Genomic DNA, 15,675 nt, shown 5'->3' with positions numbered 1-15,675 from the left:
ATGAACAAAATATTTCTCAACACTCCATAAGTTACTTGAACGATGCACATTTTTTTGTTTTTAAGATCTGCTCATTTTTATGATCACATCGAGTGCGAAGGCGATTTGATAGTATCGTTAAGTTCTGCACGTAACGTAATTTAATGACGTCATCATGAGCATACAATGAATGAATGCTCTCGCTATTATGGTTTTTATTTGAGATCAATTTAAACAGGATCATGCTGACAACAATCTCCTGCCATTACAGGGCAATATTCTGGCGCCATCGAGCGTTGTCTCCACATTTTGTATCATACGTAACGTGACGTAATGACATCATCACGAGCATACAACGTGATGACGCGACGGACAGAAGCCTTAGTTTTCTGCTGCAAAAAGAATGAATGCCCTAGCTATTATGGTTTTTATTTCAGATCGATTTCAACAGGATCATGCAAACACCGAACTCCCGCAGGAGGTCCGTTTTTAAAGGGTTAAAGGATAAGTTCACAATTTTTAAAGTCTGTCTTAAAACAACTGTCAGGTGTCCATATGAACAATGAAACAGTTTTTGTAAAGCTCATATCTAACTAAAAAAGACCGTAACCCACTTGATTTGTCTAATTCAGACTGTTACGTATATGATATTAGCATTATATTTGTATTTTGACCCACATCTATTACATTAAAAGTACATAGGAAGGGATCTCTTAGTGGCCAGTATGAACAGAAAGAATGATTACAGCAGGCAAAAGCTGTTTCAATGTACATATGGGCATGTGAGTATTGTTTTAAGACAGACCTTCCCTTTAATTTCACTTTTGAAGCTTGATTATGAGCAGCCACTTGAGGGCGCCACAGTAAAACCTGCTGTATTTGGCTCCACGCCTGCAACAAGAAGCATGAAGATGTTTGAGTGCAAACAACTCCAAGAAAACCAAAACTGAGGTCAATTTTCAGAGGAAAAAAAATAATCAAAGACTGATGTCCTTACCAGTTGAAATAATAGACTTGATTTTCATTATTTTGTGCCTTTCAAATAAAAGCCACAAGTCGGCTATTTTTACAACAAAGGGCTTACTTCCTGGTGCTAATGGGTGCAGACGCTGCTCTGCCACCAGAGTCCTGTCCAACTCAATGTTATTTGTGTCACTTCCTTAATGAAAGCAGCAGACCGCTCTCCTTACTCACGTTGAGGTAAGTTCTGCTTTCAGCTAAAGAAAGCCTTTCTTCTCCCACATGGGAGCTTAAGGTTGGCAGAGCTTCTCCTGTGAGTCTAATGATTTCACCAGCTTTAGTAGAAATGACTGAGAGGGACGGAGGAGAGGTAAATCCACACATGTGCGTGATGTCGGGTAGCAGTAATAAAACTAAAGGAGCATACCATTACCCACTAAGATGTTATATTTCTTTTTACCTGAGAGGTTCAGGTGTTCCAGGCTGGGGCAGCGGGACACCACCTCAAATACAGCGTCGTTAGAGATGTTATAACATCCGGCGACCTCCAGGCGGCGTAGCTCCGGGCAGCATTGAGCCACCACGTGCAGCCCGCGGTCGGTGAGCCGTTTGCAGCCGTTCACGACCACCGTCTCCAGGGTCAGACACACGTTCGGGGTGTCCTGGCACAGCCGGTGGGTCAGCACCCTGATGGCACGGTCGGCGTGAAGCAGCTCTCCCGTTAGCCTCACGGTGCTCCACAGCCTCGGGTCCCACGCCAGGTTGTACCAGCGGCGGCACACGCGTGCGCAGCGGCACAGCTGATTGGTGGGGAGATGGGAGAAGATCTGCAGGAGGGCGTGGTCGGGGAGGAGGTCAATGGGGGCGTGGTGGTGGCTTTTCGACTGGCGGGAGCGCGTGTGGGTGCCAGGTTGGGAGTGGACCACGGCGACGGTCTCGGCTTGGGCAGAAGAGGAGGAAGAGGAGTTGGTCTCATGGCCGTTACTGGAGAGGGCAGGTGAGGAGAGGGAGGAGGACTTGGATGGTAGGATAAGACCCGGGCTGGGGGTGCTCAGAGTCCGAGTGCTGGAGTCTAAACCTGAATAAGAGGAGGACAAGATGAGAAGAAAAGAGTCAGTGAAAAAAGTTAATTTTGTTTAAACACTCCAGTATCGGCCTTTATCTTTTTGCTTAGTCTCCGAATTGCAAGCCAACTTCTACACCATCCTTCCTTCAGTGTGCAGTAGACTGTACCAACATCTATTAAAGGAAAAATCCACTTTACGAAACATTTATTTATAAATATAATCAATGATGTTGAACGCAATCCAGGAATAACTTTGCAATGAAAACTGTCATTTGACGTTTTGCTGTACTTTCCTTAAATCTGACTCATGTAATTGTTATTTCACAAAGACTGTACTGTCATCTGTGGGTTTTTACAGAGGTGGAGAGAGCAGCTATTGGTGTTCCTGTTAGTAAAACCTACAAGGAAAGAGTTTCCATGCAAGAAAAAAAAACTAGTTTAGCATCTTAAAGGGGTACTCCAGTGATTTAGTATTGCACTTACATAAAGACATGAGACAGATTGAAAAAAGTATGGTTGAAATTGAAGCAGCAGAGGCTGAGGTATGCAGACTTTTAGGCAATTTTATCTAGCACAGGGAAACTCAATGTGCTTTACGTTAAAGCGCATAACGCACCAAGTGACATGAGATTTTAATTTTAAAAAATCCAGGCCTTAGTAGGGTCACATAGCAAAAACATAGGATCCTACACTTCCCATAATGCAACCCACGGCATCCTTTCATTAGACCCTGCCTGCCTGGTAAATACCAACATCTTTAGAACTCCATGCCCCCAGTTTGTAATGCAGACTCCAAGCCCTAACTGAGATAACCCTTGGGTTATTTTCTCAAGACTCATCAAAGCTCCCTTCAGAGACACAGAAGACATCATACAGCTGTTTCCACAGGCTGAGTTGTACTCCCCTTAAAAGAGTACTCCACAGATTTTGTTGCTTTTCTATACCATTGTACACATTTCAACATTTCAAACTTGTCGTCTTCAGCCCCAACCGAGTCAATCGGATTTCACAAAGTTCCCTCTGGAGCCACAAAAGGCATGACACAATTTTTTTTAAGCATATGCCGTCGTTCCTTTTTCAAACATTTTTTAGACTTTCTTTTCCAACATTATTCAAACTTTTATTTAGACTTTTTTTTCAGACATTTTTCATACTTTTTTTTTTTACGGACTTTTTTTCAGACTTTTTTTTTGCGGACATTTTTTCATACTTTTTATTTCCAACATTTTTCAAACTTTTTTTTTCAAAAAAAAATTCCAGCATTTTTCAAACTTTTTTTTCGACATTTTTCAAACTTTTTTTTTTTTGAAATTTTTTCCCGACATTTTTCAGACATTGTTTAGACTTTATTTTCAGACATTTTTCAAACTTTTTTTAGACATTTTTTTCAGAATTTTTTCAGACTTTTTTTTTCACGGACATTTTTTTTCAGACTTTTTTTTTCCAACATTTTTCAAACTTTTTTTTTTTAGACATTTTTTCCAGACATTTTTCAGACATTTATTTATTTTTTTTTAACCTTTTTCAGACATTGTTTAGACTTTATTTTCAGACATTTTTAAAACTTTTTTTTAGACATTTTTTTTCAGAATTTTTTCAGACTTTTTTTTTTTCCAACATTTTTAAAACTTTTTTTTTCAGAGTCTTTTTTTCCAGCATTTCTAAACTTTGTTTTACGGACATTTTTCAGTCTTTTTTTTTTCCCAACATTTTTCAGACTTTTTTTTTTCGACATTTTTCAAACTTTTTTTTTTTAGACTTTTTTTCCAGACATTTTTTTTAATGGACATTTTTTCAGACTTTTTTTTTCCAATATTTTTCAAACTTTTTTTTTCAGTCTTTTTTTCCAGCATTTCTAAACTTTTTTTTAACGGACATTTTTTCAGACTTTTTTTTTTCCCAACATTTTTCAGACTTTTTTTTTTTTCCCAACATTTTTCAGACTTTTTTTTTTTCAACATTTTTCAAACTTTTTTTTTTTTCAACATTTTTCAAACTTTTTTTTTTTAGACTTTTTTTCCAGACATTTTTCAGACTTTTTTTTTCAACATTTTTCAAACTTTGGTTTTTCAGACATTTTTCAGTCTTTTTTTTCTAGCATTTTTCAAACGTTATTTTTCAGACTTTTTTTTCCAGACATTTTTTTTTTTTTTTTTTTTACCTTTTTCAGACATTGTTTGGACTTTATTTTCAGACATTTTTCAAACTTTTTTTTAGACATTTTTTTCAGAATTTTTTCAGACTTTTTTTTTCCAACATTTTTCAAACTTTTTTTTTCAGTCTTTTTTTCCAGCATTTCTAAACTTTTTTTTACGGACATTTTTTCAGACTTTTTTTTTTTTCCCAAAATTTTTCAGACTTTTTTTTCCCAACATTTTTCACTTTTTTTTTTTAAACATTTTTCAAACTTTTTTTTCAAACTTTTTTTTTTTAGACTTTTTTTCCAGACATTTTTTTTAACGGACATTTTTTCAGACTTTTTTTTTTTTCAACATTTTTCAAACTTTTTTTTCAAACTTTTTTTTTTTAGACTTTTTTTCCAGACATTTTTTTTAACGGACATTTTTTCAGACTTTTTTTTTCCAACATTTTTCAAACTTTTCTTTTCAGAGTCTTTTTTTCCAGCATTTCTAAACTTTTTTTTAACGGACATTTTTTCAGACTTTTTTTTTTCCCAACATTTTTCAGACTTTTTTTTTTTTCCCAACATTTTTCAGACTTTTTTTTTCAACATTTTTCAAACTTTTTTTACGGACATTTTTTCAGACTTTTTTTTCCCCAACATTTTTCAAACTTTTTTTTCAAACTTTTTTTTTTTAGACTTTTTTTCCAGACATTTTTCAGACATTTTTTTTTACGGACATTTTTTCAGACTTTTTTTTTCCTGACATTTTTTAGACTTTTTTTTTTTCAACATTTTTAAAACTTTTTTTTTTCAGACATTTTTCAGTCTTTTTTTTCTAGCATTTTTCAAACGTTATTTTTCAGACTTTCTTTTCAGAAATTTTTTTTTTTTTTTTTTTTACCTTTTTCAGACATTGTTTAGACTTTATTTTCAGACATTTTTCAAATTTTTTTTTAGACATTTTTTTCAGACTTTTTTTTTTCCAACATTTTTCAAACTTTTTTTTTCAGAGTCTTTTTTTCCAGCATTTCTAAACTTTTTTTTACGGACATTTTTTCAGACTTTTTTTTCTCCCAACATTTTTCAGACTTTTTTTTTCCCAACATTTTTCAGACTTTTTTTTTTTCAACATTTTTCAAACTTTTTTTTCAAACTTTTTTTTTTTAGACTTTTTTTCCAGACATTTTTTTTAACGGACATTTTTTCAGACTTTTTTTTCCCAACATTTTTCAAACTTTTTTTTTCAGAGTCTTTTTTTCCAGCATTTCTAAACTTTTTTTTACGGACATTTTTTCAGACTTTTTTTTTTCCCAACATTTTTCAGACTTTTTTTTTTTCAACATTTTTCAAACTTTTTTTCAAACTTTTTTTTTTTAGACATTTTTTCCAGACATTTTTCAGACATTTTTTTTTTTTTTTTAACCTTTTTCAGACATTGTTTAGACTTTATTTTCAGACATTTTTCAAACTTTTTTTAGACATTTTTTTCAGACATTTTCAGACTCAAGACATTTTTTAGACATTTTTTTTTTACGGACATTTTTTCAGACTTTTTTTTTCCAACATTTTTCAGACTTTTTTTTAAACATTTTTCATACCTTTTTTTCAGTCTTTTTTTCAGACATTTTTCAGACTTTTTTTTGGGCAACTCCGGGTCTGATAAGTGAAGCCAATGAAGAAGTGCCTTAAACTTGAATTCTTTCTAATAGCCCAGCAGGGGTTGACTCCTCTGTTTGCAAAAAGAAGTCTGATTGTATAGAAATCTATGAGAAAATGAGCTTACTTCTCACTTGATTTATTACCTCAGTAAACATTGTAAACATGAGTTTATGGCTTCAATCGTTAGTTTCAAGTCTTCTTCAATACAGCATGATGTTCATTTAGTAAATTATGGTCCCATTTAGAGTCAAATAGATCATAAAGCGGGGGAAGCTTTAGGGCGTGGCTACCTTGTAATTGACAGGTCACTACCACAGCGTTGTCCAGTCTGTGAGTTGTCCGTGTTTTCGTCTTACAACTTTAACCCTTTCACAGTGTGTTTTCAGCTCATGAAAGTTAATTGTAATATTTTTGGTCGCCTAAAAATATCTTATTCAGCGTTCGGTTGTACTTAGCTCCACCCTCTCGTGTCACTTCTGATTGCAAAAAAAAACAAGAACCAAAAACCAAGATGGCCAAGGCCAAAATGCTGAACTCGAGGCTTCAAAACCGTAGTCCACAAACCAATGGGTGACATCACTATGACTATGTCCACTTTTTTATATACAGTCTATGGTGAAGACACTGATCTCCCTTGTTCTACTATGATGAATCACTTGCTGTCTGACTATTCAGTGTTCATTCTGAAGGACTAACACCAGATCTTTACTGCTGCTGTTTTGCATCACTGAAATTCATTCATTCCATTAATCATCACTGTGTCAAAGCTGGAAATAACATAATGTCACATTATATTTGTCAGTTATTCGTGGGAATGAGAAAAAGGCTAAAAAAGTTGAGGAAATGGGTCAAAAAGCTGCAGAGTTCATCATGATGGTGCCATAGCCACACCAGCTTTTATCATCAACGAAGAGGAGTTTCCATGGATCTCGTTATCATGTTTTTGGATGTTTGGGAAAGAATGTGTCACAGGGCCTCAGTTCAGATGAACTCCGTGGCTTCAAAGCGACCAGCTGAGGAGTTCGGTGCCGAGGCCGACACTGTATGGTTATCCCTGTGTAAACACTGAGGCCCTCCCGACAGATGTGCGCTGATTGCCGCCACGTCTGAAGGCGCAGCTGTGAGAAGCGGGGGCTGGATCCCATCACCGTGGCGTGAGACGGCGGAGCCCTCCGCCTCGTAAGCCGGGGCGTCGAGGTCTGACTTCCCGGGGTCGACCCATCACACTGGGACACTGAGTGCTCTTCCCTGATGCTATCTGCGTCTCCTCAGCACCCCTCCAGCTCGTCTTGTCCGACCTCGAGGAGCTCAGTTGGATTGATAGTCATCACTAAAAGCATTTCAAGTAGTCACGAGTATGATGTCACTTACAGCTGTCCAACTACAGGCAAAAAAATTAGGTGTTATCACCTTTCAAAATAAAGATTATGCTGTATGTTTGAGACTAATAGTTATGTGATGATAAGGGCGAGTCTTGAACTGTATTTTTCAATTATCTCCACTTAGTTGTCTTCACAAAACATTTACAAAGTGTTGAGCTAAGACTATTATTCCAAAAGACAATATATCAGTTTTGGTCAAAGGCTTTTACCATTGTACACCTTTATTTATTTATTTATTTTAACTTTTACTAAATTTTCCAAGAACCTTTATAGGGACTAATACTTGTCTTTTGTTCCAGAGGGAAATATTTCGTATTATTTTGGACAAAAGAACTTTTTAGAAACTCAATAACTTTACTTATCTTTCAATCTTCCTTCAGCGAGTCTTAATGAACGGCTATTGAGGAAAGACTGTTGTTCCAAAAGGCAATATACAGTATCAACTTTGGTCAAAAGACTTCATTTATATTACTTGAATTAAAAATGCAGTGAAAAATGGCCCTTTTTCAAAAACTAATTTTCACTTTAGGAATGTAGTTCCAGTGGTTCCTGGTTTGTAGTTCCTTCCCCCAAAAAGTCCCCCCTCATGTACCTTCTGATTGCCCAGGAACTACTGAGGTTGAGTTATTAGTGCTGAACATTTCTGTCTGGTAAAACAGAAGCTGCAGGTGTATAGAATCAATTCATCTTGCAAGCAAACCCTCGTTGTCTCTTGGATCAATACTGGGACTTTCTTGTAACGTTATTGAGGTTTAAACAAAGTTATGGAGCTGGATTCCCGACAAGTCTGAACAAGAGTAAGATAAAGAGAGAAAACGAGAGAAGACTAGTGAGAGTAGCTACACTTAACTTGTTAATTGTTTCAATGTGTTTATGTCCTAAACAGTGGGGGAAAAAAATCACTCAGCAGTTACTTTTCAGAGAGTCCATGGTGTTGTTTGACCAAAACTGTGACTCAAACAAAGCCGTCACTTTTTAATCCTTTAATTTGTCTAATCTTGGTTTTTAAGATGCTCTGGAAAGGCAAACAGGAATGGGATGAAATGGACTTTTGGAACTTGATTTTGTTTCTAAGTTGAATTCCTTGCACGGTTTTAATTGGACCAATTTTGGTCAGAAATACTGGCAATATTAAGCTTTTAATGTTAGTTTTTTGTTGAAACTGCCAGAAAGTGTTGAGTCAACGATGAGGTAACTTTTTGAGGTGGCTTGTTGTGTTGTATTTGAATACATTATATTATTAGGTGTACCTTTACGTGCATTCCCCCATGATTCCCACACTGATATCATTTTATCAACACTGTGTTAACCTACACTTCTAGTCCCAGTCATGATTGAACCATGATTGAACCGTGTTGGTTAATGGATGCTTCAGGACCGTCAGCAACATGTCAGCATCTTCATGACGAATGGACCGCATCCTGCCTGTCATGTGGATTTGTGTGCAGGGACAGACAGCTGGGCAGTGACACCGTCCTTACGACGGTCCTGCAGATCTGTATTCCAGACCTCTGCTCGGTCAGCCTCCTGCCTCGCCTACTGATGACATCCGCAGACTCGTCCTCCCGGGAACATGTCCACCGATTCACGGCTACTTTAAAACTCCTCTCCTGTGAGCCTTAAAATTCTCACTCGCATCCAGATTCGAGCGGAACGACGAGCGCCGCGGTCCAAAATGCATCGCGTGTTAAAAATCGGCATCAAACTCATTTCATTCAGCTTATAGGAGGATTTGATGTGGTTGGGTTTAATGCATCACATTCTCTCGGGTGGTCTACCTATGATTAGTTCAACTGTAAATATGTGGGATTATTTCCTTGAGGTCATCCAGCTTATTTTGGTCTGTGTATTTTTATCTTATTACAAAGGATTTAACGGTCTGAGGTCATTATAAACACCTCATCTATTTCGAATTTCACACACCTGTCCAAATATGTTCAGGACAATACTGGAGCTATGTTTATTCACTGAAAATATTGCAAGATTCCTGAGTTAATACCTCGTGATTGTGGATTTATCCAACAGGGCTGGAAACCACACACTATGCAACACAGAGCTATAAAAACAAGTGGAAATCAGTCTATTTTTACCAACCAGTCCCCTCCAATTATAACTTTTAATTAAATAAAAAGAATATTAATGATATAAGCTCATATATTTATTGTTAAAAAGCTGATTTGAAGCATCAATCTTGTGGCAAAGAGCTACAAAAGTCTACACACGCATGAGAAGATCAGATTTTCCACAGTGAGGCGTGACACGGACACATTGCTTGAGTTTGATGGATGCATTCCTTTGTTGTCCCAGTCCGAGTTGATGCAATGGACTCTGCACGCAGGACGCAAACTCATCTGCCACTGGCTAAGGAGCAACTTCCAAATTGCGTAATTACATGTGTCACTGATCAGAAGAGAGCTCCAAGCAGAGAAAACACAGTGCGACTAATTAGACTACTTCCCTTCTCTCAGAGTCACACTTCCACGCAGCTGGTGGGAAAAGTTAAACGGAGACAGCTTTGCCGTTGCTTGGTTGTGCTGGATAGATAGCACCTGGGTCTCTTTAAGGATGCCCAGGTGTTATCTATCCGTGTTTCTAGCTGCGTAAGGCATCTGTTTATCCAATCACCATTGATGCTGCACACACAATAAGCATGGTGAAGTTGCTGAAAATTATCTGATTGAAATACTCTTTCGCATTTTTCACCCTTCTGGATATGAACAGTTGGCAACCACTGGGGTCTGAAAAGTGAAGCCAATGCTGAAGTGCCTTAAACTTGCATTAAACTAACAGCCAGCAGGGGGCGACTCCTCTGGTTGCAAAAAGAAGTCTGATTGTATAGAAGTCTATGAGAAAATGAGCCTACTTCTCACTTGATTTATTACCTCAGTAAACATTGTAAACATGAGTTTATGGTCTCAATCGCTAGTTTCAAGTCTTCTTCAATACAGCATGATGTTCATTTAGTAAATTATGGTCCCATTTAGAGTCAACCATAAAGTAGGGAATCCTTTCACAGTGTGTTTTCAGTTCATGAAAGTTAATTGTGACATTTTGGTCGCTTGAAAATGTCTTATTCAGAGTTTGATTATACTTAGCTCCACCTTCTGATGTTACTTCTGGTTGCAAAAAACAAAATGCAAAACTTGAGGCTTCAAAACAGCAGTCCACAAACCAATGGGTGACGTCAAGCGCAAGCAACAGGACGCTGACGGCCACAGGTGTCACTATTAACAAGCAATTCTTACATTGAGTCCCTTTAAGTGTGCAACAATTTCTAAGATCAAAATGTAACTTGATGCTTAAGCCAACACACATGAGAAGTCCTAGAAGTGCTACGGACAACAGATCTATCGCCATGACAACTAAGCAAACTCTATCCACTAATAAAGACCATCTGATATAATTGAAAGCTCCAAAAAAAAGCTAGTACAGTAAATGGACCTTGAGTTAGGACTGTTGGGTTCATATACCTGCAGCTCCAAACTCTATGCATGAAAGAATAAACTTGTAACCCTGTTACTGCTGGAAGTTAACCAGTGCGGTGTCGTGTTTTATATCTCTGTATCACTGCAAACCCGTCATTAAGAGAACAAATACCATGCAGCTGTTAAAATGCTCTTGAAGGCGCTGCGAGTGCAGATGGTGGAAGATTCAGTTTGGTTGAGGAAATCAGAGGAGAAACAGTGGAACATCTGGTCTTTACTCTGGACAAAGAACAACGGAGCAGTGGTGAAATGAAAGAGAAACTCATGCATTTTGAATGTGCGCACAGCCGCAGAAAGGCATACTTGGCTGAAATCACTTGCCACTAATACCCAAATCTAAGCTGATCCACAGCAGTGCCGCAGCAGGATCCCATTAACATCAGCTCACTTCTGAGGCACATCTGGAACTTGCTTTGATACTAGAAGTTTAATGTAAATCAATGGAAGTGATCACTGAAAAGACAAGATGCTTGCGTGACGAAGAGGCTGCAGCTGCATGTTCGGGAGTGATGTCGCCTTAATGACAAAAACCTGATTTGAAAAGTAATGCACAAAAACAGATTTAAGGGAGCCGTTTGAGGGCCTCTGAAAGAAAATAGGGGGAAAGAGAGAGGGAAGATAAATTGGCAAAGGAGTCTGCAGACTTTAGCAGAGACAGAGACAAGTGCACAGGCAGGGTCAATCCAGACTTTGACGCAGCCTGGTCATAAACTAAAGCTATAGGGATTCTTTGCAGGATCTCGCAGTGCTGTGAAGCTCTGCTAAGACTCTGTCTGTACCTCGCAGGATTATTACTGCTGCATCTGGCAGGACAGACCAATCCATTACCTCAATGCCATTAGCCCTGTGACATGTTCCTGCTCTGCGAGCTTCACTGAGCTGCTCCGTGACAGGGCGGTGTGGTGCATGTGAGTCAGAGATGCTCATTTTCTACTCACAAGTCGGGAAATTCAAATCAACATAAGAGGGGTAAAAAATAAGCTTATAAAAAAAACAACCAGGCAGGAGGGATTTGACCGAAAGAGAATTGATTTATCAGCACTAAATGGTACAGTTTGTTAAAGGGAAACATCCGACTGAGAGGGATAAAAAACATCTGGCTCTGTCTTGGGTTTTATTGAATACATGGAAGTTGATATTACCGTACAGTGTGGCGGCCGGGCTATCAGCAAAGCCTTCACTACAGGAAGGTCTTGCGTCACTGGACAACCTGAAAGACAATAGGGGCCTGCTGGTTCCTTTACAATGTGCACACTTGGACAGGAAACAGACTCCTTAGCTCCACACAACCCCCATAACTTCAGCTATTCTCACACTCACTCAGTCTCGAGGATTGAAGCGTCACATTCGGCTTCACGTGCGCCAGGAACTATTACGCTCTTTTCCCCACAACACGACTAATTTCCTCAAGGGAGTTGTCCGCCTCTTAAAGCCCCTTCTGTCAGTTCAAAAGACACAAAACGTCTCCGCACTCCGGCCTCGTCACTTTATAAATCCTCAGCTGAGGAGGACAGCAGACGCACGGATATCTTAAAGCCAAATTTAAAGGCGTGATCTGCTCAAAGTCAGAAATGAGCCATTCATCACAGCACACATTTTCCAGAGTGGAGATGACAGTTCAGACTCCAAAAGCAATTTGGCTTCATGCTAAACTGATCTGGCCTTTGGCACATCACTGAAATTCAACATGACGTCATTTCTTTTACAGGTTGTTAAATCAGGATGTCATTTTTTTTTTTTTTTTGCAGAGAATCATGTGCATGAAATGCCTCTCCATACAGTTTATCCTTTTTGGCAGCAGTGTGTGAGGAGGGTTAGAGTGCAGAGTGACAGTCATGTTAAATGACTGCGGAGGGTAACGTTGGCTACACACACAGCAAACAGCAAGAAGAACTGCACATCAGACAGGAATGGAAAAGCAAGCGCTGGCCTGAACGGTTGATTTGGTTGTGATGAGGAGCAAATGTAATGATCTCATGTGGTTGAAGCAAAAACAAGGGAAGTGCTGGAACTTTTGCGGTTATAAACTTTTGACGAAAAAGGGGTTCACTTTAACTCCAGAAAGAGGTTGTTTTGTCTCAAAGAAGAGCCTTTAGGAAGAGTGAAAACATCTTTAGAAAACCTTTGTTTATCAGCTAACTTTGTTTTTTGAGACACTATGCATGGTTGTGATGCTCTTTCACTGTATATATTAAGAATTACATACAGAATGAAGATGCCATTGTGCAGGACCATCATGCTAGTTATGACAGGTGGGAAGTAAGTACATTTACTCGAGTACTGTATGATACAATAGGCCTACTTGAACTTTACTTGAGTATTTCCATTTTATGCTACCTTATACTTACTCCACGACATCTCGAAAGGAAATATTGTACTTTAGGAAGAGTGAAGAACTCAAAAAAGTGCTTTATAAAACCTCCGTTTATCAGCTAAATTTAGTTTTTGAGAAACTATGCATGGTTGTGATTGGTCTCTCACTGTATAGATTAATATTTATATACACAATGATAATGCCATTATGCAAGACCATCATAGACCTAGTAGATCACAGTCCTCCTGGGCAGCCACCTCATGGAATCAGGACATTTTAGTCCCTGAGAATTTGTCAAAGGAAGAATGTTGCCGATCCTCTAAGCAACTTTTAATGTGGAAAAAATTCACCTCAGGCAAAGTCAAACTCATGAGAAATCTTTTTCCTTCATATTAAAGTGGTATATGTAACCATTAAAGGAGACATATCATGCTCATTTGCAGGTTCCAACTTGTATTTGGGGTTTCTACTAGAACATTTTCTCATCCTGTCTGTCTGAATATACGTGTATTCACCCCTCTGTCTGAAACGCTCTGTTTTAGCACCTGTCTCTTTAAGACCCCCTCCTGAAAAAGCCCGGTCTGCTCTGATTGGCTTGTGAGAAAAATATGGTGCACCTTTGCAAAGATAGTTCTCAAGCCGTGGGCGGTAGGTCTATATTCTAATGAGTGACATAGGAAGGGGAGCCAACTCTGAATGGCTTGTTGAATTACATGTTTCTGATCTAGGCAGCCCACAAAAAGCTGACTGGGTTGTTTTATTTCACAGTTTGTGGGTTGGTAGGCAATCCACATACCCAAATGTATGTGCACAAGCATTAAAAAAGCGTGTTTTCATGATATGTCCCCTTTAAATCATCATCATTAAAATGAAAACAAAGTAATTTAGTCATTCTGGTTCAAGGACCCTGTCTAGAGAGGAATTTTCTCCCCATTTTTGTACCATTGCAGCTTCAGCCACATCTGACACTGTGCTGCTTACGCAATGAAACAAACCACAGAATAAAAAAGAGGGGACGGGAAGTCCAATGTGTCAGTTCAGCTGGTCCACAACTGTGGTCATATTGCCACATGAAAAGCCCAAAGACCCAGGTGTATCACAGTAAAAACATCACTCGCGAGCCAAAAGCTTACAGGAAGCAAAGCGTGCCTTTTGGGCCAAGTGGCGTCTTTCCCAACTCCTGTCAAACACGCTGCCGTAGTAGAAGTGAAAAATGTGACCCTGTTGAAGAAATGGCATTCAAAACAACAGGGGCCGCCGCTTCCTCCCCGAGACGGAGAATGAGAAGACCGAGCAGTAATCAGAGAAGAGTTATGAGATCTGCTCACTGAACTGCCTTCCCTTCGCCTCCCTCCTCCTCCTCTTCCATCTCCTTCGCTAAACTGCTTTCACTTGTTTTCTTTTTTCTTTCGCCGCCTTGTTCTGTGCTTTTTCGCTCAGATTTCCTGGCTCTATAAGAGCGGTAGAAAGGAAGGGGGAGGAGCGAGGACAGCTGATGGAGAAAATCTGGGGGAAAAAGCATTGGCATTCTTCGCCTCTCTGTGTTCTCTCTTTACGTAGACAGTTTCCAATGCGGATTAAGAAGTAAAGCACCGATATTTCTCATTGCAACTGCTACAGGCTTGTTGAAAAAGTCTTAAAATAACTGCAGGCTGCTGCTTTGTGTCCTAAAAGAAAGAATAGTGAAAAGAGACTCTTTTCTTCCACCGTTACCGCCTGCGTTTAATGAGTCCTCAAACTTCTCGAGGCTGCAAATTCCTCTGTATAAAATGAGAACAATGTACAACACAACTTCCTCTAATCCTCCATAAAATAGTCAATCACCTGCCAAATGTTTCCCACCAAAAAACAAACAACTAAACAGCTTCTCTTCCCTATGCGAGAACACAGCTGTAGAGCAGCAGAACAAATGCAGTATGTTTCACCAAAACATACAATTTGTCACACCAAAGTTGGCCCAGAATTGTTTGGCTTAAAAGATATACGGCAACTGATAAATGATAAAAAGCCACAACATAAATGGAGGATAACAAAATGTCCCAGCGGCAATGACACACACAAACACCTCGCTGCAGCCTCTTTCATACTTGGCACGGCAAAAATCAACAGTGAAATACTATATATCTGCTTGAGTAAACACCAGTAAATGGGTCATCAGCGCGTGAGGTTGGTTTGGAGATGAAGTGTGAGGGATTTGTTGCCTCTGCGAGGGTAAAAGTATTAACATGATGGAGACTGGCGCTTTGTGGAGCGGCCGTTTAGACTAAACAGCTCACCCTCAAGTGGGAATACTAAGGCTGATCAATATTAGGAGCGTCTATTGCTGTAATATTATTATATTATATTAGAGTTTGTGATTCTATCATTATCCAGCCAAATAAAAAGGTTTTTATTAGAGTAACTGAAAACACCTGTGTGGGTGTGCCGAGCTGCCAAGCAGTTCATTTGCTAAGTTAATGTTGTACTACAAGGAACTTTTAACTGGTTATGAAACAGTCTCAATTTAATACTGATGCTTCTATATGACCTACATAAGCAAACAAGACCGTCAGCGAGAAGACTGGCTATTTCTATATAAAGTTATTCTTAATGCTTGTCATCGGTGCCACCGGGTCAGATTCTGTCTACGCTGCTGGAGGCCCAGGCCGTATTGCTGGGCCCGCTGGAGAGAAGGGAGGCACGGTAGAACCAGAACCAGGACTAAG

General features: G+C 38.9%; 1 protein-coding gene across 1 annotated transcript in view; it reads right to left on the bottom strand.

Annotated features, from left to right (window-relative positions):
* si:dkey-192l18.9 (F-box/LRR-repeat protein 7) overlaps positions 1–15,675 on the bottom strand; it is a 31,036-nt gene that overhangs the window by 1,636 nt on the left and 13,725 nt on the right. The window contains exon 3 of the mRNA XM_037757572.1: positions 1,400–2,017. Within this exon, the coding sequence (XP_037613500.1) occupies positions 1,400–2,017 (618 nt within the window). The remainder of the gene's footprint in view (positions 1–1,399; positions 2,018–15,675) is intronic.

The sequence above is a fragment of the Sebastes umbrosus genome, chromosome 21 (assembly GCF_015220745.1).
Source record: "Sebastes umbrosus isolate fSebUmb1 chromosome 21, fSebUmb1.pri, whole genome shotgun sequence".
In the NCBI taxonomy this organism is placed as follows: Eukaryota; Metazoa; Chordata; class Actinopteri; order Perciformes; family Sebastidae; genus Sebastes; species Sebastes umbrosus.
Note: the sequence above shows the minus strand (reverse complement) of the source record. Positions and strands in the feature narration are given on the sequence as shown.